The 24,420-nt window shown below is 45.4% G+C and overlaps 1 protein-coding gene across 1 annotated transcript in view; it reads right to left on the bottom strand.

The window, feature by feature from the left end:
- Positions 1-24,016, bottom strand: part of SEMA4B (semaphorin 4B) — a 56,896-nt gene extending 32,880 nt beyond the window's left edge. Inside the window, exons 1-6 of the mRNA XM_086958159.1 lie at positions 23,958-24,016; positions 22,986-23,084; positions 15,439-15,550; positions 9,364-9,480; positions 7,348-7,505; positions 2,467-2,648 (exon numbers count right to left, since the gene is read on the bottom strand). Coding sequence (XP_086814285.1) covers positions 2,467-2,648; positions 7,348-7,505; positions 9,364-9,480; positions 15,439-15,550; positions 22,986-23,084; positions 23,958-24,005 — 716 coding nt within the window. The 5' untranslated portion in view covers positions 24,006-24,016. The remainder of the gene's footprint in view (positions 1-2,466; positions 2,649-7,347; positions 7,506-9,363; positions 9,481-15,438; positions 15,551-22,985; positions 23,085-23,957) is intronic.
- Between the last annotated feature and the right edge of the window lie 404 nt (positions 24,017-24,420).

Genomic DNA, 24,420 nt, shown 5'->3' with positions numbered 1-24,420 from the left:
ACATGGGTGATACACCACCCAAAAGCCTAATTTAGATGCTTTTTTGTTGGGTCTTTTTACTTCAGATGTAGTAATGCGGGCTTCACATATAGTGGCCCATTCACTTACACATCCTCCGGGACTTCTATTCCCTCTAGTCATATTTTCTTCACATTTTTATTCATCTCTTCTTTTTTGCTCTTTCAAGAGCATCACAGTAGGTCACATAATATGTCAACTACCTGAAGATATGCTAAAGCTGTCATCTGCCATAGAAGGATGAAACAAAGGCTCGCCAGAAAAGGAAAGGAAGTAAAGCCATTGGCATTACACCCCGCCCACTCTATCCCAAGCCTGTTCTGATTCCAGAATTTTACTTTCAATAATTCAGCAAATGATGAACTGGAAGCGGATGTACTTCATGGGTCCTAAAGCACTGGCTGAAAGTTTTAGCTATGGACATACCTAACAGAAAACCCCTCGTCCTGGTGTCAATATTGGTATTAAAAACCATTACTATACGTAAAAAAGCAAAAATGCAATTGTTTCTTAAATGTTTTGCCTACCTTTGTAACAATGAACAACCCGGAAGCCCCCAGGAACATGCCAGGGGTGCAAGTCTGTTTCAACAATAGTTAAAAGTTAGGATTAACGTGCACCCTCCTCCTCTTTAAACAATTGCATTATCAGTTCCAGCCGCGGTTAGGTGAGGGTAAATTAAGCATGTATTTTGATCAACACCAGAAAGAAGAGACAGGAAGCAGGTGGTCTGTTAGCACCTGGCTCTTTCCTGCTCCGTGTATCTACCCTCCAGCTCTGACATACATTAAAGTGCTTCATTCGAGGCATTGATGCAAAGCAACATGAAACGCATGCACAAAAGTGACGCAGTTCCAGTCGTGAGCCAAAGCAGTTTTGCAAAAACACGTCTTCTGTTTGTGAGAGGGTTCAGCCAAAATCCTTTCTGCACGCCTCAAGGAAGTGCTGCTGGATGAGAATTGTGAGGAGTATGGAACACAAAAAGCTGATTCGTGTCCAGTGGGGGCTCCAATGTAAAGGACAAGAATGTGTGAGGCAGGAAAACTGGGTAAGGAGCTGATTCTATGAAAAGCCCAGAGGGCCTCGTGCAATACATAGAATCAATTGTCCATCTGAGTGTGGAGGAATTATGGTGCATTCAAGTGAGGTGGGCGCACTGCTCCACAAAAGTTTCAGAATTGTAGGTTTAGAGTGCTTTTATCCCCTAAAAATCAGGATCTTCTTTATTCGAATGGGTGGTGTTCCAATGATAAATTCCCTTATTAAATTGAATACACTAATCCAGTAATAGTTTTGGAGGTATACAATTTTATTTACTAGGAGATAACCTAGAAATCTTGTGGTCTTAAAAGTATTTTTTTTGCAGATGGAAGACTGTCAGATTTAAGCCTGACGGTCTGGACATCCAATTGTTTTGGGGGGACGTTTTGGTTGTTATACAAGAGAACGCTATAATATACAGAAATAAGTCAGGAATCTCTGAACTGGTCATTCTTGTTGAGGTCTGTCTGACGGCAGGTTGGGGCGGGGTTACAGGTACAGCTCATCTCTAGAGGAAGATTCAAAATTGCCCCTAGCAGGTCACAGGGATGTGAAGCAGTGGAGTGTTTGTTACTACTCAGTAAGGAAACGGTACTTTCCAGTGTAGGCTGCTGTTTGGGACAGTCTGAGAAGAAACAGCTGAAAGTTTGCAGTAACAATCAGAAAAACTTTGATATCTAATAGCAACTGCAGTATTGAAAGAGAACGTGAAAAATGGCACCAGAGCACTGTTCTGATTTGTACAAATTAGCATTTTTGATGGAAGCTGCCGGTGGAGGCAATTTCCAATCAGCTCCGGGGTCAAATACCGATGGCGCGTGAGAGTGGAAAGAGTTGCTTTGCCTTTGAGATGGGTCACCTGATCAGGCAGGCACACTTGATACCAACTCATTTGAAATGGCAGAAGCACCATATTGCAGCACAATGCAGCAATTCAAAATAAAATATAAAATTAAGAAATGTTAATGCATGGATTGCGGATTGCAAATGTGACTGGCGGGCTATCGGAGAGGACATGCTCGCTCACATCTTCAGGCGAAGAAGCCACGGTTAACAGTGCTCACTGCGATGAGTCCAGAGTTTGGGACAGGGTAGCGTGAATCCTTGAAAGGCACAGGAATTCAAATAACCAATGAATATCAAAATCCTAATATCTGTAACTAACAAGCCTTAGGGAGTTACATGATTTAAGCCTGATTAGACCTTGGTGTCACGGTTTGGCTGGCGAGGTCTTCAGAGCGAATGCTGTTAGTACTGGGTAATGTCAGTATAAATAATATGAGGAAGAGAGTTGTGAATCCAGCAGCATTTCCTACATGATCTCCCAGGCCAAACATCCTCTGCTTTAAACCATCGACATTGTGTGCAGATCAGTGCACGCCTTGCATGCTTTGCCTATGAACGTACCACTGCGACGTGAAGACTCCATAGAAGATGGTGCTTTTCCAATGCTCGTCTCCAGGAGTCAACACAAACATGTCTTGAAGAACATTGAAGGGGAAGCCATCATCTGGCCGGGAGCACAAGAGCTGAGCCTTCAGGAATGTGGTCCAGCGCTTCTGTAACACTCGCTCTCCTCCAAGATCGCCCTGTACCAGAGGCAACAAAGAAAGCAGTGAAGATTAACAAACAAGAGATGATCAAACAAAAGGCTCAAGGAATAGGAGAGGGTAAGAAATGGGGGGGGGGGGGGGGGGAATAAACATGCATGGCCAGAGTCATTCAAAGAGCCCAGACATCCAAACCATCCATTACTGAACACTGTCTTGAAGGACACCATAGCACACTATGACACTCAGCTAATTCCCAATTTCGGAAGAATTGCACCAGCATTCCAGCCTGTTTGGAGACGACCAGGCAACTTGAACCTTAGGCAGTACCACCTATGTTGGTGTCAATTATTTGCATCACTCAAAGGATATAGGGTATGCACGTACATCCCCTTCTGTCTTCTGCACACACTTATGTGTCAATAGAGGAACATCGTCAGATGTACTGGATGTTGTCCCCCAGAATGCAGGGAATTTAAGTAGGATATCCTTGCAATAAGAGGTCTCCTGGAATGCCCTAAATATCAACAGGGCACATTCATGGGGGGACTTTCAACCAGTCCTGGATTTTCAGTCGACTGCACTAGGATGGTGTACTTACAGGCCCACGCTGAGAATGAGGCAAATGAAACCACAAGTCCCAAATTACATCTTGTGGTTTACTGAAGAGGAAGGACTGGTCGAAAGTCACCACATGACTAGAAGCTAGTTGACGACAATGGAAGAGTGAAGAAACACCCACTTTGGATTGGCCACTGCTTGTGGTAAGAAGAGTTTATTTTCCAAGCTCATTCAATTTGTGGCATAGTTACAATCATGGAGCCTTTTTAATCACAGAGCTTGGGCCAAGTGGGCTCCGGTGTTGCGCAATGTTCATAGCTGTGGGATCAGACCAGCAGCCGGCGCCTTTACGTATTTTAAAACCTAATCTCAGGGGGGAGGTGGCAACTCTACCAACCCGTAAGCGCTTTCACTGTTTTGGGGGAAGGCAGGGCATGGAAATCAGCTCCTCACTGCATAAAGAGCCTTGATGAACAATAGAAGGGGTTGGGTACTGTGGGGTTTACAGCCCATCATTGGCTAAGAAGCCTCCCTCATCCTCGAAAAACAACTAAAACAAAGGCTTTTGATCCCGCCTCCTCTGTCCCAGAGAGGATGTAAATCTCTTAATGGACTTTAAGGGTGCGGAGCCTCCAACTCATGAGCTGGAAATCTACTGTGAGTAGGTCTTTCCAAGTAACCCTGCACTCATCGGGTAACCGAGACTTCACTGAGTTACCTGGTGAAGAGAGCTGATATTGTGTGGCACACAGTAGTTCCGTTTGACTAGGTCTGTGCCCCTCTGCATTATGGGTTTCAAGGAAGTGGTCACACACAAGTCGTTGGGCAAAAACCAAGAATTGGCAATGATAATAGGTCTGACTTTAAAGGAATGGTGCACGATAATGTGAAGAATTACAAGTAAATAGCATGGGAATAAATATGTATTTATTTGGGTGGAAGTAAAGAACTGTAGAGTAATATCGCTGTAGGTTAAAAGGTCTGGTGAGAGTTGCACTGTCAAAAAAGACCTAAACATCCATCTAGGTTAAAGACTGCCCTCCTCCAATCTGTGATGCTTCCACAGAAAACACCACAAATTATCTAGTTATCTAAGACACTTTATTAGTATTACAAAATCATGTGTGTGCCCCTCAAAGTTCAACCTCATAATACGGTGGGGTCCTGTTTCCATGTGATAGGGCTCCTCCGTAGGATATTCCCGCTCCTTCCGGACTCCTTTAGAAAAATTCTGGTTCAGGCTCTAGTGATCAGCCGACTAACCTCTGTTGGATAAACTTCATTGATTATCCATCCGCCAAAGAGTGAAATTCAAGACTTGCTGTATTGTACATAAAGGACTACATGATTTAGGTCCTGCCTATTTAGCTAATAAATTTGTCCCATATGTTCCCACACGCTCCCTTAGGTCAAGTGAGCAGTTGCTGCTAAGGATACCTAGGGTTGGCAGGACTAGAATGGGTGGCAAGGCCCTGTCAGTGGTTGGTCCTACTTTGTGGAACAGTCTCCCTCTCCAATTAAGACAGTGTTCCGACCATTTTGTTTTCAGAAAACAATTGAAAACTTTTTTGTTTCAGGTCTAACCAGTTAAGTTAATAAGTTAATAAGAACTTAATGACCTGCTGCTTTGTGAGTTTTGGCCCTGTACGATAATACTGTCCCGGTTTTGCTTCTGTTGTCTCTCAGCGCGGAGATACTCCTCCGGAGTTTATTCAAGCGCTTTACAAACACGCAAATAAATAAATAAACCTCAGGATTGGATTAATAACAAAAATGAACACAGATGCGTGGAGGACAAGCACTTTTTCTGAGGAAGCACACAACATCTGCCCAATCATAACATGTATTCCTTGCTCCCAAGTGTGGGCGGAGCCAAAGGCCCTCTATAGTGATGCTAACACACTTTTCTGGCGATAGATGAGCTGTCAAGCCGGACCATTAAAACCAGAACTAAAATACGTCTAAACAAAAAAGAGGTGCAGTAATTCAAACTGAACAACAGGTGGCAGAAGAGTGCTTATTATATGAAACCAGATAAATCCAATAATTACAGCTAAGTAATTTTTTCCTCAGACGGTCTTCAGATAACACGTGTAATAAAAACAGCTCCTGGAGCCAGTTAGATATCTTATAGTATAGATGTGCTGTCATTTGCTCAAAGTAAAGCGTGTCCTGTTTTTTTTTTTAAAGGTGAGACTTCTGTTATTTGCTCAAGAGAGCAATTTCTGGTGCTAAGCACTAACCCTGGGCGTAGGACTACGCTACGCTCGCGGAGCGTGCGTAGTTTGCGCTACTACACACTATGCGAATTGCACGTAGCACTGTGCAAAAACGCGTAGCGGGCATTTTTTGCTTGCTCGCGGTCCTCAACGTCAAGTTGGCAACCGCTAGCGAGCGAAATCACCATCCCGGCGATATTTTTTCCTCGTTCGTGAATAATCAGCAACATCAAGTTGCCGATTGCTAGCGTGGAAAATATACCTCCCGGCGAGATTCTCAACGTGGGGAGGTCAGGTTTCTCATTGCGAGTGGTCGCATATGCTCGCGACCGCTCACAATGAGAAACTACAGTCCGCGTTGAGAAAGCTGCCGCTCATGTGGAGAAGTGTGACTCAACGGTTAGAGGCGGCAGACCCAGAGGCAGAGGTCAGCCCGGGACCAGAGTTCAATTCCCGACACGGCCGGGTGCTGGACCAATGTCAGCGGGCCCGATAAATCTCGCCTCGGCGCCACTCTATCCATGGGGTCCCACGCTGCAACTCTGGGCAATAGCTTGCTTAGTCTCCACTCAGGCCCCATCACCGCTGGGGATGCCTGGCTGCACCTTGGGGATGGCCAGTAAAGGGACCATCTCACAGGGTAAGCCAGGACAGGTTCCCCAGTGGTACAGCGCTGGGACGCTCCAGGGTAACCACGCGCTCTATAAATCCAAGATTCATTTATTCATTCAAGTAAAAATCTACTCGAGCGGAAGAAAACGACTGCTTGCACTGTGCAAGATGCCGTTTGTACTGATTTCACAGTGCGAACAAGCATCCGGCACTGTGCAATCAGTGCGAACAGCATTTTCCCCACCGCACTACACAGTTCGAGTAGCTATGCATAGTGCGAAGTGCACTTTGTGTAGCTACACATAGCGCTACTACGCGAACTACGCCCAGGTTTACTAAGCACCATGAAACTGGTAGGACTGGTGGGGCCCTTTATAAAAGAGGTTTGTTTCTCAATTTCTGAATTAATGCGTTTTCAAAGGAAGTTCCGTCTTACTATGCAGCATGTATGCATGAAGATATTGTTCCCCAATGTGTTGTATTAGTGTTTATGGCTGGGCTTGTAAGGCAGGCAAGATGCCTTAACGAATGGACTAATATGTGCAGTAACATTTTAGAAACTTCTTAAATGTGCCCTCCTGTTGGTAATAGGTGGTTCATCCTACATTAAAAGAAAACTCAGCAGGTTGTGGCATAAGTGTGTACTGATAATCTTTTCATTGACTGAGCCCTGAACCGTTCTCACCGCACTGGCCTCTCACACCAGATCTTACAACAAGCCATAAGGGAAGTGAAAAAATCAAGGGGCATATTATCAAGGGGGTTTATCTCCGCTTTTTTGGCTTTAAAAGCCAAGAAAGCGGAGATAAAATTATCTCCCTATTACCTAGCTGTCGCTAACACCAGTTAGCAACAGCTAGTAGGAGATAGCGACCATCATGGGCCCCACTTTGCATGTCAGTGATATTTATCACTAATGACATGCAAAGTGGGCGTGCCAAGATGTTAGCGACTGGAAACAGTCGCTAACATCGCTATCTCCTATTACCAACTTTTGGAGATATTCGCGCTAAGCGCGAATATCTCCAAAAGCTAACACCTGCCCTGAGCAGTTCTTAGCCATGTTATCCAATGCGAGGTGAATAACATGGCTAAGAGCATTAGCTTGCTAATGCATGAATAATGCGGACTTTTCAGCAATATTCATGCATTGCGGCCGATTTTTATCGCATTTGCGATAAACCTTGGTAATACCAACGTTTATCTGCGATAAAAATCGCCGCATTTAAATTAACAAAATCTAAGTGACCTTAAAAAAAAATAGTGGATACAAAAAATGACATTTATCTAGCCGCCCAGCAACAACAAGCCATAAGAGGTTCATCTTTTTCGGCACCACCTCTCACCTTACAGACACGAGCAACCCTCGACACGATCGTGTTCTCGAAAAAGTCAAACTCCTTCCCCATTTCACTGAAGAAGAAATAAATCTTGTCATCGTCTCCCTCGGCGTTACCCTTCGGTAAACTCTCGCGGATGTAGGCGGAACCCACAAAGGCTGGGTCTGTGGAAAAAGAAAAATACCATTTGTGGGCGACGATTGCACCAAAACCCTCCATCCCTCCCCCAGAAAGATGCCCGAAAGAGAGGACCAGCAATTAAAAGTGCGTGCGCATTTTCACACACGTGTTCACCCTCCTACCCCGGTGGGCCAGACCATGCCAACCCTCAGATGAACCAATGATTCTCGTTAAGAACTGAGCTGCCCCTGTGGGGCACAGGAGCTCCAGGTCAGGGAATTACAAGTGTGTGCGACACCGGAAATGTACATTTGAAAATCAGAGAAGTTATACATAGTGTTATGATACTAATAGACATTGGGGAATATAGTGCATCAGTAATTTCTCCTGCTCATATTGAATAAAATGTGGAATAACGGGAAAGGAGCTGTTTATGACCCGATAGCGCTCTCCGCTGTGGCTCTTGCTAAGGGGCTGTTTTCTTGTTCTGTGGGTCTGCAAATAAGAAGCTCTCTCATCACACAAAGCAACGGTATCCAGTGTTTAGTTTTCTTTGCATTGAAGCCAGTGATGTATGCCTATACGTAGATCTCATGACGTACAACTTGGACTAAATCTGCTGACATTTGCGATGCAGAAGAAAGGGAAAACCATGCATCTCGACATGATTTAAATAGCGGTGTAAAAAGACATATGTGGTTGTCTTATGTGTCTCTTCCTTGGCATGCTTGGAATTACTTGTTTCACTATTATTATGTGTACGGTTTTATGAAAAACGTTTTTATCGTTTACGCAGTAGTTTGATGTTTTTAAACAAATGTTAGAAGATACTGTCAGATTCATTAACTGACAGCGCGATGGGCTAAATTTTTGTAACCTCATATTTATAAACAAATTAGATGCTTTTTTTACCATAAGTGGGATTAAAGCTCTTAACAATCTGATACTTATGTGGTACAAAATTGTGTTTGGACTGAGGGTATAACCGAGTGTTGAAGAACTACGACAAAGGTGAGCAAATGTATGATCTTGTGTGTGGATGATTGCGAAACACTGAGTTCCCAGGGGGACGTTTATTGACTTGATACACGTAGATCTCAGCAGTAGGCGCCGAACCCTTGGATCTATCCTGCTGAGAAATAAGAGTCATTTGCCAGGTGGTTTTGCAGCGCTTCTGCGAACCCACTGGACTAGCAGGAATGGTGTATGAGAGAAGGAGGGTGACAAGGGAGGAGAAGTGGTGTGAGTGGTCACGTTCCCTCCAGTTATGGCAGAGGAAGCCAGCAAGTAGGATTGCAATGATAGGAGAGTGCAGTGTTGGAGTGCCTGGAGGGAGGAGGAATTCATGTTCACTGGGGGGGGGGGGGAGAAGAGCGACCAAGAAACTGGTGGGAGCTGTAGGACAAACGGGAGGGAGTGAAGATTGGGTATGGAGGAAAGAGCTGAAAGAGGCAGATCTGGTACTTGGTCAGGGTGGAAAGGGAGATAGGGTGGTTGAAGGAGGAGAGGGATTGGACACATTGGATTGGATGAAGATCCGACATGCGAAAAGGTGGAGCAGGTGAACTGGCAAAAGGAGGTTGGACATGCAAGTCTATAACAACTTAGGACAGAGGGAGGAGTTGCATGCTGGGATGAATACATTAGCAAAATGAGATCACAATTGTCACCTCTATGATTTTCAGGGACACCGTACTTTAGATTTTAGGTAATCCTGCACTCAGGTAATTCTTTAAAGAAGCAAAGTCATATATTTAGGAAACTTCTGATATTGATGACTCCTGGCAATCCACCAGCCGAAACAGAATTCCTGACAACCCCCCCCCCGACCCCTCAAGCAGTGCTATCCACACACGATCCAACCCTTGCCAGAGAGGCCAGCGGTGAAGGCTTGGCGCGTACCTTGAAGCCAGTGAAGAGAGTTCTCGGTCTTCAGCAGGGTGCGGCTGTCTTGGCTCTTGTATATGATGGGCTCGTTCCCCTGGAAGCTGCTGACCGTGCCGGCATACACATCACCATCTGGCAAGGGAGGAAAGCTCATTGTCAGATGATACATGAAGGAGGACCTGGCAGGGTTTCACGAGGGGGTTTAAGGAAAGGTACTTCCAAGCACCACCACATGTGAGACTCTGAGCACCAAGGGGGGCAAAACGCTGAGCATCACAGGCATCGACTGTTTGAAAAATATTGTTTTTTTTACATAAGTGTCCCTAAAGCCTCCCATTATGTTGGAGTTCAAACTGCCACTTAAGGCTACCCTGGATATTAGTATATGTGACAACAGTTTAGAGAACAGATAGAGCAAGAAGATAAAACATGAAAAACAAGAATGGGGTGTTGGTCAAGAAGCTGCAGATCTTTTCCCCTGAATTACAGAACAGGATTACTAAATATATTTCTTGCAGACTGGTAGCCAAACATTACAGTAAAACATTTCGTTTTCCACTTCCAATGAATATACCCTAGATTAAAAAGGAGGGAATATACTCTATGGATGCATGCCCACAGAGGACAGGCGGCAGAGCAAAGCACAATGCGGGGCTCCTTCTGAGATACTCCTAGTCCTAGTTCAATAACATATTTGTGGTTCACTTCTGGGACAATAAACTACTCCAGATTTTTACAATCACTGTATTCCTGCTGACGTTTCCCAGAGAGATTGTAATAAAGAATCAAAAATAAAATTAACAATTTTGAATTAAAACTACAGTCCAGTCAAATAGGAACAAACTTTGGACATCAATTTATCTTTCTGCTGTTTTGAAATCTCGTCCGTCCCCCCAAGTGGTGAACCTCATGCGTGACTTGCACCTGAGTTCCACTATCTTGAGGAGCACATGGCTGTAGAGTAATCTACACCATTTCAACAGGTGCATAGCTTGGGGCGTGACACGCCTAAATAAATTAAATTTTGCTATGCAGTTTAGCCTTGGGGCGTTGAGTTGGACCGGCTATCTCTGTTTCAGTTTTTCTCGTCATGACCGAAGAATTAAATACTCTGATACGAGTCTTGAATGAAGTGACTTGTCCAAATTATGTGAAACTAGGCAAATATTTTATTTCACTGAGCCTCCTTTTACTTTATTATTACATATGAACGCAGTGTTAAATACTTGAGTTTAGGATGTGCGCTGTACAAGCAACTTTTATATGTGATTTAATAGACTAGAATGTTGTTTTAACTATAATACAAATCTAGGCTACGTTTACGGTTTAAATGGCTATTGATATGCCTCTTCGTTCAACAATGGCTTTGTTATTGGGGGGGGGGGCGGGGGCAATGAATGTTTCTAAAGACTTATCACTTTTAATAAATCTCTATATATGCAGTAATATAATCTTATATATGAAGGTGAAATGCTTCTGCATATTAAAGAAATAGAAGTTCTTCAAAATGCAAACAAGAGTATCGTACTTTTACATTTTGTTTGTTGCAAAATAAATATGCCAAACATTTTAATAGCTTGGCTCATGCACCTACTCAGAGCCAAGTCAGACTCATGGCTCAGCGCTGGCTCTGCTCGCCCTATTAATTTGCCTTCGTGCCCTCCTCTGTTTGAAACTCGAGCTTAGTATATGAGGCTGTCAGTCACTTGAAAGAATGATTCATAAATGGCGAGGACTAGAAACACAGACCCTGTCCACATACACCGATTTGACAACTCTACCATCAAAACTTCTTGTAGCATGTCCCGAGTGGTGGGCGAGACCATTCCCTTGGATCCCAAATATATCCGATTGGAGATGTCCCTGGGGCTGGGCTTTTTTCTGACCTCTGGGGCGGGTAGTGGCCAAGCGCGACGTGACACGGCATTGGGGAGCTCCTGAGGCCCCAACACTACAGGAATGGAAGACACGCCTTAAATGCATTCTTGGTTTAGTAGTTGGGGATGGGGACTCTGAGTTAGGCCTACTATGTCAGTGTTGGTGTTCTGGTCATTCTCATTTCACTAAGAGGTTATAACTTATCCATTTTTTGGATCAGAATCTTAAATATCGTGACCGCTTTACCAAATATTAGTAAATCTGCGCCTGCAGAGTACTCATTGAATAGGTGCAAATATACTACTTTTTGGAATTCACAAACATTGGCAATAGTAGGCTTGGAAAGCTGCAGCAGTCTCAAGTTTCCAGACATACTACTGCAAATAGCCCAACCACTAGCAATCACTTGGGGGTATTCCAACCCATTGTTTTTCGCCCACAGTGCCAATCTAGAAAGAGACCTCCTAATGCAAAACAATTCTAACCCTGTTCCTCATGGAAACCGTCCATCCCGAAACCTTGGTCATCTCACCCATCCACCCTGCAGTCCACTGTTTAAGAACATTTGAGATCCACACCCGTAAATCTATCTGACTGGGTACGCTCCTGCACTTCAGAAGGCCAGCACTGGTGGGGCATAATCAGCCAGGCAACCAACATCCAAGCCACAGAAGCCTTTCTGAGCATCTAGAGACTTCCTTAGTGTCCCCATAACCCAATATGCCTTAGCCTTGCCTCAATGTGGGAAATTCTAATTGTGTCATCTTAATGATTTGGGGGGCCGTGGGCAAGGCATATTCTGGAGGTCCCTTTGAGACCACATTTTTGTTTTATTACACATTTCTTGTTAACTCGAGCCCCCATGAAGCCAAACAATACTAAATCATTTGTTAAACGTGAATAGGGTCACATAAAAACAGTTGAAATAGGTCTTACCTAGCACCCTAAAACTGCTAAGATGATATGGGGTAAAGAGACAAAGTAAGATATAGAGATAGGAAGAGAACTAGAGAAGGGTAGAAAGAGAATAAAATACACAGATAGTCAAACAGAAAAAAGTAACTTTACCAAAGGGCCCCTTGGAAACTGGAAGCCCTTGGCAACCTTGGAAACTGGAAGCCCTTGGCAATTGCCACACTGCACTATCAATAATAACTAATCATCAACACCCCATACTGGCAGATCTCAATAATATTCCTTTGAAAAGGAAGTGTAACATCTGGATATAAAATGCAACTGCTGGACAACTGTGTGGTGCACACCCACCAGAGACTCTTAGTTCTTGGTGGGTGTTGTTGTTACTCAGTGGAGTGGCACTCGTTTGAGCAAATCCCTGAAGCATAAAACGCTTAGTTAACCTTGTAGGGCTAACTTGTGACCTGCAAGCCATACATGTATGAAGGCTATCAGACACAGAGGCTAAGTTGTTGACTATTAAATGAAGTGGCACACTAATCCAGTCTGCCCATTTTGTCCGAAATGTTTGGTCCTCGCTACAAACCTTTATCTTCCATTTCATTTTTATTTGATATATGGCATATTGTGGTGCACTAAGTAAAACTTTAAATACAAGCAAAGTGTTCCTTTCCTTCTCAGTTGCTTTAGGTTTAGAGCTTTAGAGCAGTGACCTCAGTCGCTTTAGGTTTACTTACCAGGCTTTAAGGTTCTGTACCTATTATTAAACATAATTTTTATTCTGGGAAAGGATGGATAGTAGTTGCAAATTGACTACAACAAACAACGCTGCTCAGGAACCACATAGGATGTTGAATCGTTGTTGGAATGTGCTCGACTTGCAAAGAAGTATATATAAGAAAATCCATATAGGGGAATTGCAGGAAGGTAAATATTTATCTTCCGCAGTTCACTCTACAGATATTTTACAGTTCCATAAGCAGCCCAAGTCTTGTAAATTCACACACCTATCATTAAAAATCTAACAAATCACTTTCCAGTTTTTCACATTATTTCAAAAGATATGGTAGTTCAGTCACTTGACCATCTTTTTATTCTGGATGCCTGGATTCTAATCTAGAAAATGGTATGATTGTAGATAAACCACTCACTATCCCTTTGCCTTAAATTATAATTCTCAGAAACATAATGTTAATGTGCAGTTGAAAAATGTATATCCCAACTGATTTACACAAACGTGTGTGATGGTGTTCAAACTTTTTCTAAATGTGCAATTTTAGGAGACAAATTATTTTTTATTAATAATGGTTTTTACAATGAATATAGTTGTAAACGAAAAAATTAATGATGCTGTTCTTGAAACAAATTTGTTTAGAAGTGTGTTTATTAACATAGTTTAGTTAGGCCACAGTTTTACCGAGACACCATTTTATTAAAATGGATCCTGTTTTGTTCTCCTGCTCATCTTGCTCCTGTTCATCACCCTTCCCAATTGCTGTACCTCTGCGAGTATTCTCGCCTCATAGTTTTTGCGGAGCACAGGACACTATAATGCAGTTAGTTATTTCTCTTAGAGAGCATGTATTGTGAATGGAATGTTCTTCGTATTCCGAATGTAACTTTCTGAAGGACATTCCCGGTGGAAGTTCCGAAGCAGGCTTGCTAGTACGCTGCTGTATGAGTCTTTGTTTGAAAATATTTCATATTGGGTTGTACATCTCCGGACTGTGATGTTGCTGTAGAAACTAATGGAAGATTTCCTCTACTTTAGAAAAGGGTTGGTGTTACAATTATTTTTGCGACGATCTTCATTTTGATTTGCCCATTATGTGTTTTCGCTAGTCATGCCATGCTGAGTGCGCAGTTTTGCTCATTACTTACAAATTTGTATTAAAACTAACCCCGGGCACAATACTTTGCTACGCCAGCGGAGTATGCAGAGTTTTGCCAACTCGGCGCTCTGCTGGGAACGCAGAGGTTAGCAAAAAACTCCTGACTCCGCGGTGTAGCGGAGTTTGCCCTGCCACCCACCCCGCTTTCTGGCTGACCTGGTCATGCCGGTGCTTCCATGCCCTGCCTTGGCTGTCCTCCTCCTCCTGGCTGTCTCCATTCCTCTCCACTCCAGGCTCATCGGACTCTGAAGACGCTCTACGTCAAACTAAGGAGGACTGCACCTGTGCAGTCCTCCCAAGAGTGACATTGAGCATTGGTGTTTTGTTTGAGGGGTCGGACGAGCCAGGAGTGGAGAGAGGAGACGGCCAGGAGGACAGCCCAGGCAGGGTACGGAAGCACAGGTGTGACCAGGTAAGTCTGCGGCGGCCTCGTTGGGTGGCAGCAGGGGGTGGAGCAGAGCATAGCGACATTCCACAAGCCAACTCTGTGGAACTCCGCCAACTCCGCCCACCCTTAATTAAAACCCCTGGTTTTGGGTGTGAAAGATGGGACTTTTCGTTTTTCTCCTGGGACTCTGCACGATCACTTTTTGATGACTTCCCTGTTTATCTGGGGACACTGACCTTTTCTCTTAGGATCTTAATGGGACTAGAATAACTTTGATTTTTGACTATGTACTCTAAATTTGAGCCTTTATGGCATATATTTTCCATTTCTCTGTAATGCCCATTTTTAGATTTTTGTAATAAAACTATAACTTTTTATCAAACTAGAACTCAGTTATTGAGTGGTCCTAATCATTCATTTACTCTGCTAATTTGTTGAGCCTGGTGTCAAGGAGCATGGTGACTCTTTTCACTTAATCAACGGTGCAGGAGCAGTCACCGGAGGTAAATTTTGAGGTGATCAAAATATTGGGGTGCAGTAAAAGATTAATGGACAGTGCTCATTTGCTGTCCAGATAGGTTTCTGTTATTTACATGCCAATATATGCATACAAGGTAGCACTTTGGATAAGGGGCTCGATCCCTCCCTTTTGATACCTTTGGATAGGATAGAATGGCAGTACACACTTTCAGGTGAGAACTGGAAAAGCTCGCATAAGAAAAAACAAGCACTGACAAAACGAATAGGTCTGCATTTTAAATCCTGACTAAACTGTGAAAAAACTATTTGGAGTGGGAAAAAAATAAAACATGAACCCTATTTTCAGCCTCTACTACTTTTTCCACCCAATCAAAAAGATGAATGGAGAAGCAGCTGGTCTAGTCGGTTTAGTTTACTTGCCAATATACATTTTGAACATTCATTTGTGGATTCGTTTAGGGGCTGGTCTACCTTCGGTAATGGATGACAAGCTCAACACAGGGGCTGTGATAACTTCCTGCATCACATAGGACTTACCAATTATGATTGCTGTAGATTTAATTTCCGGGTCAAAGGGGCAGCGTCCCTTCCCGTCCTCCAAGACCGGATTCCCTTCACTGTCCTTCACCAGGGAGAAATCCTGTATCCTCTGCCGAGGGGGAAAAATACAAATGTCTAAGTTATTGGCTAAATGTCGGAACATTGTAACATTTAATGTCCTTCTAGCTGGAACGCTTTGCATAGCATGCTATTTAACTTTCTTGACCATCACTTTCATATATGAACACAGGTGCGTTGTATCAGCATGCCGTCGGAGTTAGCTAGGAGTGGCCCCCGCCCCTAAGGTATTTGTACGTCTGTTATTCAGCGCGCATTTAATGCATCAGCAGGTAGCGCCTAGATGTTTCTGCTGGCCTGAGATGCGCATGCACAAGTGTATCTGCGCCTGGACCGTGCTTTAGCAGCGGTCTGTATTCCAAGCTCACAGGGTGGACTGCGAGGGACGATGAATAGGGCTGCCTGGCACGGGATGTACAGGTACGGGCGTGTCAGAAAATGGGCGCCGAACGCCTGGAGCGGCTGCCCGTAGATGGAGCGCTGCTCAGAGCCGCGAGAGAGCCAATGAAGCGGCCTAACGAGACCGTAGCGCTGCTTGTTCTCTTTGTGGGAAGCAGCGCCAAGCACAGCCGGCGTGCCAGGCATTGGTATAAAAGGCGCACAGTGACGGAGCCAGTGCCTGGGTGTGATCTTTCGCTGGGTATCTTATGCACACATGTAGCATGTTTTTTTTCAAAGTGGTGAGGGCATACTCTTGGTCTCGCTTTCTGACTGCAGTTAGAATGTGTTCTCTTACTCAAAGGAAACCCGAAACACCCCTGCTCCAAATGGGCGCTGGTTAATGCATTTCAAGGAGAACTTGATGCCCACTTCTGTAGACGCATGCAAAACCAACAGTTGATGGACAGAATGCAGAACAATGTCATACATTCACCCCAGTACAGGGGTGGTGTGGAGTGCAAAGAAACGATGGATTTAGGCCCAGATCTCTGTACTGGGGTGAATGTATGACATTGTTCTGCATTTTGTTGATCAATTGTTGTTTTGCATGTGTCACCCGAGTGGGATGGGTATGCCCAGACGTGAGTCCCATGCTCTCCACACCACTGGAGTCAAGCTATCCTGGCTGAAGACGGCTGATAGCCAGAAACCGGTCCTAGGATGCTTGATTCTGGTCCAGGAAAGACATGGCTTGGCAGTTCGGGCTGGACTGTTTCCATGAGGCACAGGGTCAAGGCTGATTTGCATATGGCCATGTCTGAACTGGGTTGGTGTGAAATGCAAAAAAAACGATGGATTTAGGCCCAGATCTCTGTACTGGGGTGAATGTATGACATTGTTCTGCATTCTGTCCATCAACTGTTGTTTTTCCCTTTATCAGCCTCATTATCTTAACTGCTTTGGCTTCTTACTTTGTAACATACAAAGAAAACTATATTAAGTATTCAAAGTAACACGTTCAGTGTAAGACATTAGTCAAAAATAAAGGCCTTACACGACGGATAGGAATGATACAAAGGTGAGTTCTGCTACCTCGGTTTCAGTGATGTGCACAATTAATAATCAAGAAGGTTCTGGTTAAGGGTGCGGAAGCCAAGTCTGAATGGTTGTTAGTAGCAGCTAAAGGCTTGTGTCAGGTTTGCCAAATGAGGCCACGCCTTGGGGCCAGACTCAGCCCTTTGGGCCCACCCTCTGCTATGCCCATTCTCAGGATGAACGACGTCAATTAGGGGTAGTCGAGGGTAGCAGCTACTACCCATTGTTTTTCTTTGGTGTCCCTGGCACTGCCCTTGTTATCCCTGGTGTCAAGGGTTGCAGATGTAGTCAGGAAAACATGTAAACAAGACTTTAACAGCTCTTTATACTTTCTGTAGTTCCATCTCTTGCCACTTCTCCAGCCCCTTGGCATCGGCAGGAGGCCGGGTGTGGCAAAAGTTGGTAGAGGTTGAGGGCCTGGTCAGGAATGCATGGCGGGTCGGGATTGCATGGCGGCCATTTCCTACTCTGTTTAATCACTTAAGGAGAGCGATCAGTGGTTCAGCCTTCCTGCCAGTTCATCCTCCAGACACCTGTTTGGTTTCATGGCAGAAGGAGGATGGCCCAGATAGTAGCAACCCAGGCCAGACCGGTGTGTTTGGATGCTAATGGTGGCCAGGTGTGGAGCTCTTCACACCACACAACATGATCTGGCATTTATTCCAGACAACCATTGGTCTGTTAAAAAGCAAACCAAAATAACAAAGAGAGTTTTACCAAAAGAAAGAGAATCGTTTTATGAACGACGAGGGCCGTCACTAGGGCGCTCCTAGGTACGCTAATCTGCAGAATAGTGAAGTGAAAACTACTTGGAATTCAATGAGAGAAGTTTGTATCAATTCAATGTGAGAAGTTTGTAACACAAAATTAACAATGGCCATTGGTCTCCCAAAGAGACCTAACCCAAGAACTAATGTGCCTCTAGCTAATCTGGCTGTCACCTTATTGATTCACTAGCACAGTTGCGTGACTGATCTTCAATATTTGAATGATTTTAATATATAATGGTTGTATGGAGATGCATCTCCCATGAATATCTTGATAATCTGGCAGTGATCCCGCCCTCTGAGCTTGCGTTGAAAACCCCTAGCCTAACCCATCACAGCTCTGATTCGTCTGCCAGTTACTTCATCACAACGTCTAAAGTAGAGCGGCAACCTTAGTCACTCGTGCTTTACTCTCCACCTAATTGTGAGGTAAAAGTGGGGTTAAAGTTAAACCATGGATGACCACGTATAAGCAATAGACACTCACAGGTAGATTCATCAAGCCGAAATCGGCTCGCAAAGGGCCTGATTCTGAGAATCTGGCCCTTTGCGAGCGCAAAATTTGCATTTGGGATTCATCATCCCAAATGCAACAAGCATTTACAATGCAATGGTCTTGGCAGCATTAAAGGTAGAGCTATTGGCATTGCTCATGATTTTTTTATTTTAAATAATAAATAAATGGCATTGTCATTTACATTGCCAATAGCTTCATCGCTAAAACATATCGCTAATGTTTTTAAAAAAATATGAAAGTTTACTTAGGCTCTGCCCAGTATTTCTCTCTCACCTCATACTATTGAATATTTTGAGTTTTATTCCATCTGAAATAAATTGCATGCATTGGAATATTTAAGGGACTATTTTCCATCTCAAAAGTACACTGAATCTTCACACATTAAAATATTCTTTGTCAAAAATGCACTGTACATATTATTCTTTTTTTTTTAGCATTCAGTCACAATCAAAAGGCAAACCTGACCTACTAGCTGTGCCAATGCTTGCTTCCTTTTGTGCATGGCTTGTTTTGGTCCCAAAATTGATTTTGACAATGTATATTCCGCATATGATGTACGTTTATCTCTAGATGCTGATGAAAGGTGTAATTTTCACCCATTGCAATAGAACTCAGCCATTTTGCCAAAAGGGGATCAGTAGCAAAAGAGATAATGTTTTTAAAAAAATATGAAAGTTAACTTAGGCTCTGCCCAGTATTTCTCTCTCACCTCATACTATTGAATATTTGGAGTTTCATCCCACCTGAAATAAATTGCATGCAACGACCCCTCTCCGGAGCGCGACAGAGGAGAGCTGCGGGTGGAGGGAGGGGGGGAGACGGACACAGGAGAGCTGCGGGTGGAGGGAGGGGGGGAGACGGACACAGGAGAGCTGCGGGTGGAGGGAGGGGGGGGAGACGGACACAGGAGAGTTGCGGGTGGAGGGAGGGGGGGAGACGGACACAGGAGAGCTGCGGGTGGAGGGAGGGGGGAGACAAAAACAGGAGAGCTGCGGGCGGAGGGAGGGGGGGAGACGGACACAGGAGAGCTGCGGGCGGAGGGAGGGGGGGAGACGGACACAGGAGAGCTGCGGGTGGAGGGAGGGGGGGAGACGGACACAGGAGAGCTGCGGGTGGAGGGAGGGGGGGAGACGGACACAGGAGAGCTGCGGGTGGAAGGAGGGGGGAGACGGACACAGGAGAGCTGCGGGTGGAGGGAGGGGGGAGATGGACACAGGAGAGCTGTGGGTGGAGGGAGGGGGGGAGGGGGGGAGACGGACACAGGAGAGCTGCGGGTGGAGGGAGGGGGGAGACGGACACAGGAGAGCTGCGGCGGAGGGAGGGGGGGGAGACAGACACAGGAGAGCTGCGGGTGGAGGGAGGGGGGGAGACGGACACAGGAGAGCTGCGGTGGAGGGCGGGGGGGAGACGGACACAGGAGAGCCTTACCCAGAACCTACAGTGGCGAGTACAACAAACAGTGCAATATACTTCCTGTGGCGCTCCTGACATCACAGTATCTAAAATCTACTGTGTCACACTATAGGTGCTGGACGAGGACAGTGATTGTGGTGGTGTCCTCTGAAGTCTGCAGAGCCACTTTTTTCCTTACCCTGCCCTTGTTTCCCCCCCCCCCGAGTTTTTTGCATAGTGCTCGTTTACAATTGAGTGCTTGTACTTACGCACAAGGGGGGTACAGGGTTAACGTCATAAGCACCTGACTGTTTGCCTGGCCCCACATGGATCTCGGCATTGATTCCTTTACCTCTGTTGTAAAACCAATGGATTGCTTACATAAATAAATGGAAACCTCAAAAGCCAAACAAAATATCCTGTTTTACAGACTCAAGCAGTTCGAACTACGGCCTACGGATCCTCCATTCTCAATCCAGTGGGTCCTTATGTGTCTGTATTTAACTCTCGAGGTAATACATCACAACTGAATCTTCTAACATCCTTGCTCATAAACCTGACAATTCTAAACCATGGGTTAGCCTCTCCTAGCAAATATACGAGGGATCCAAAAACATTATCTGCTTTCTTAGCAGTGTCAATTAAATTTAATGAGTCGATCATCACTGTTTACTACTGACACAGTCAAAAAGTTTGTTATACTGCCCTATTAGATGAAGGACACTTTGGCTTGGGCCACTCTTTTGATTTTAAACCAGACCCATGTATTTTTCAATTCGAGGCATTCTTAAACTAATTCTGACCAATATTTGAGAGCAGCCAAACAACGGTTTACCCTTTTGCCATCACAGGACACAGGAGAGCTGCGGGTGGAGGGAGGGGGGGTGAGACGGACACAGGAGAGCTGCGGGTGGAGGGAGGGGGGGGAGACGGACACAGGAGAGCTGCGGGTGGAGGGAGGGGGGGAGACGGACACAGGAGAGCTGCGGGCGGAGGGAGGGGGGGAGACGAACACAGGAGAGCTGCGGGCGGAGGGAGGGGGGGGAGGGACACAGGAGAGCTGCGGGTGGAGGGAGGGGGGGAGACGGACACAGGAGAGCTGCGGGCAGAGGGAGGGGGGGAGACGGACACAGGAGAGCTGCGGGCGGAGGGAGGGGGGAGACGGACACAGGAGAGCTACGGGCGGAGGGAGGGGGGGGGACGGACAACCCTTTCAGATGTGGCAGGTCCGGAGGCCGTTTAGGAATGTTTCCAGTCTGAATTGCACGCATTATGATCGCCCAAGGAACACCACATTCTTTCCCTATGAAGCCTTCGTTTCCCGCCTCTCACTCCGCGGCAGCCGGCTCGGGTTTCAACACACACACCCTGCGCTGGAGGAGGTGAAGCATTCTGGAATGGCCTGAGCTATTTAACAGGTTTCGCATTATCCCCATATTTATTCTGCAACACGAGATAAATGTTTGGATTGCATAAATGACTAGTCCCAAATTTTTTGTGTGTGAGGTACACATGCTTTGAAGACCCTCTGCCAAATGTCCGCCACCCTGATCTATATTCACCAAATGCTCTACTTATGTTACCAAGACGGAATCGCAAGTTTACCACATGAATTGGGGTTGTTAAACTCCACTGTTTAGATTGACAGCTGTTTAAATCCATTACGGACAAAAACGTAGTTAAAGAAACACACAGACCGTGGGGGGGGGGGCGAACACAGGAGAGCTGCGGGCGGAGGGAGGGGGGGGAGACGGACACAGGAGAGCTGCGGGTGGAGGGAGGGGGGGAGACGGACACAGGAGAGCTGCGGGCGGAGGGAGGGGGGGAGACGGACACAGGAGAGCTGCGGGCGGAGGGAGGTGGGGAGACGGACACAGGAGAGCTGCGGGCGGAGGGAGGGGGGGGTGGACACAGGAGAGCTGCGGGCGGAGGGAGGGGGGGAGACGGACACAGGAGAGCTGCGGGCGGAGGGAGGGGGGGAGTCGGACACAGGAGAGCTGCGGGCGGAGGGAGGGGGGGGAGACGGCCTGAGAAGAGCTGCGGGCGGAGGGAGGGGGGAGCTGGCCTGTTCAGGATCACACAGTTGCTCAAATAAGGACAAACTCACCGTAGAGGACGTTCAGCATGTCGGCGACGGCCAGGGACATCAGGAAGTGGAAAAGACTGCAGCTGGGCTCCGAGGCACTGGGCGGAAGCCCCATCCGCACCGGAGCATGTGCGCTGCATCACCGTACTCGGCGCCGGCTGGGCAACAATGGCAGCAACAAAGCTTAGGACATTTTCGGATTTGGGGGCGTGTTTTGCTGTGCTGAGTGACGGACGACGTCACGGTCTAAAGAACAGCAAAAATTACGCCCCCAAATCCGAAAAGGACGGGGCTTGTTTGGAGTGACGCATCTCTCCTCCAATGGCTGGCCTCCGTTTAGGAAGCCAGCCAATGAAGGAGAGATGGGGCTGGGAGGCGGGACCTTCTGCGCTACTGAGAGTCATTAAATCTCCGGCCTAAGACTGCGCAAGCGCAGCCTTTTAGGCCTTCGACCTAAAAATCGCTATTATAGTATTCGCAAATTTGTGAGGAATTGCATTTAAGTAATCTCTATTTGAGATTCCTTAAATGCAATTCATGAAACATTAAAAAATTGCGAATTCGCAATTTTGGACCGCTATTTACCGCGAAGTCAAACCTCGTGGTAAATAGCGGACACTTAGAAAAATGCACTTAAGTGCATTTTTCTAAGTTGTATGTTACACACATGTCCTTGGGACATGTGTGTGCATAACACCAGCATCCAATATCATTTCAGGGGTGCAACAGGGTGTCCTTTGGACACCCCTGCACCCTTGAAATCGCAAACTCAACATGCGAATCGCTAATAGCGATTCGCACATTGATAGGTCTTCCCATTCATTCCTATGGGCCTTTAGGCCCATAGGAATGAATGGGGAGTTATTCCTTACCTACACCATCACAAGGCGACCCTAAAATCCCCTTGCACCATTCTCTCTTCACATACCACATTCACACGGTTGGTATACTGACAGAGATTCTTTACCTAAGCTGTGCCCAACACTCTGCCTTCTTCTTGGCCAAATTACTTCCAGGCATGCCTAGCTTGCCTTAGGGTAGCTGCGCTGCATGGGAGTTTCAAATGGCACGGGCATTCTGACTTCTGTGCCCAGCTGCTGTTTCTCCCTATGCCTGTAAGGGTCACTATGGTCTTTTCTTTTCACATGTGCCCCTTGCAACTGTATAACGTGTTACTCTGCATGCTCAATGTTATGCATGTATTTAAAGTAGGTTTACGGATACTTACAATATAGCTGCATATAGGGCTGAATGCATACGTTCCACATGTATATAGGTGCGTGCTGTTCAGCTGCAAGAGAATCTTGATGTAATTTTGACAATCCCGCTGAAAATATAAACAACAAAAAAAATTCTTATTGTGTTACTTGATAATCCTGTTCCAGTGAAATTCGCAAAGAAGCTCAAATAAATACAAACACTCCCACAGAGAAACAGGAAATAAAGGCCAAATTAAGTTGAAAAGTCTTTCTTTTAATATAGAACCTATGCATTGCCCACAGTCGAAGCTGGTGCTTTTTGTAACTGCAGTAAGGTTGAAAACGTGTCAAAATAATGCACTACTCTTTTCCATGCACTACCTCCTTTTGCTCAATGTACTTCCTGTGTAATTTATTTCCTGTATAAGTGGCTATGTCTCTCGGGCCTTCATTACCTAGAACAGCCTGCCTCAACACATGATATATGATGAAATGGAGGAGGAACTTCCAAAAACCGACATCCTCTTTCAACAGGAGCACTCTCTCACGAGGCGGGATCTTCCAAGCAACCGCCTCCTATTTCAGCAGGAATCACTGTGACAAATTGTTTGCACTTTGAAAGTAAGATGCAAAGCAAACCGTTTCAACCTACCAAGGTAGCAAAACCTACCAGGGTAAAGGTTATGGTGGTGAATTATTTCTATATTTGTAAAATAATAAGACCCCCTTTATTGAATGCAGAGTCTATTGTGGTTTTCTATGCTTTTTGGCCTTTGTCCTCTCACGACATTCTGAGTCCATTCTATGATGAGGCGATGACATGGGCATATGGAGTCCAGCCTCCAAGACTCGAGAAACCCACGTTTATGACCCTCAATCCTAGTGGATGTCACAGATAGTCCCACCCCCTCTCGCAAAGCCCACAACCTGAAGACAAATACACACATTGCTATTGGAGAGGCATAGTAAGAAAGGGTATCCAACCGAGAGATAGGACTCACCTGTAGGTCTTTCCCTTTGGAAGAACACCGCTTCTTTTCTCTCTGCATCAGCACTCCACAATAACTAAATATGAAAAAAGGGAGTTGGTTAGTAACTTTCAAGGGGAAACAAAGAAAAAAAATATTCTCGAGAAGCAGCGAGGGACCAAAGAGGGAATGACCATCTCAAATACTGCTATAGTAGTCTTTAGCTGATACAATCATATACATACACATTTATCTTTCTATGCAACTTATGGTGTAGGCTGTGAATATCGCAGGCAGAATATCAACGGGACAAGAATATCGAGGAACAAATATCGAAAGGTAAGTTTCTATACATATTCTATAAGTAACTCCACATATATGTACCTTGATGATAATATGTGTAATCACTCTCTCTCTCCTTCTCTCTCTCTCTCTCTCCTCTCTCTCCACTCTCTCTCTCTCTCTCTATATATTAATATATATATATATATATATA

This window comes from Lissotriton vulgaris, chromosome 2_1, assembly GCF_964263255.1.
Source record: "Lissotriton vulgaris chromosome 2_1, aLisVul1.2, whole genome shotgun sequence".
NCBI classification, from domain to species: domain Eukaryota; kingdom Metazoa; phylum Chordata; class Amphibia; order Caudata; family Salamandridae; genus Lissotriton; species Lissotriton vulgaris.
This window is presented reverse-complemented; position numbering and strand designations above follow the sequence as displayed.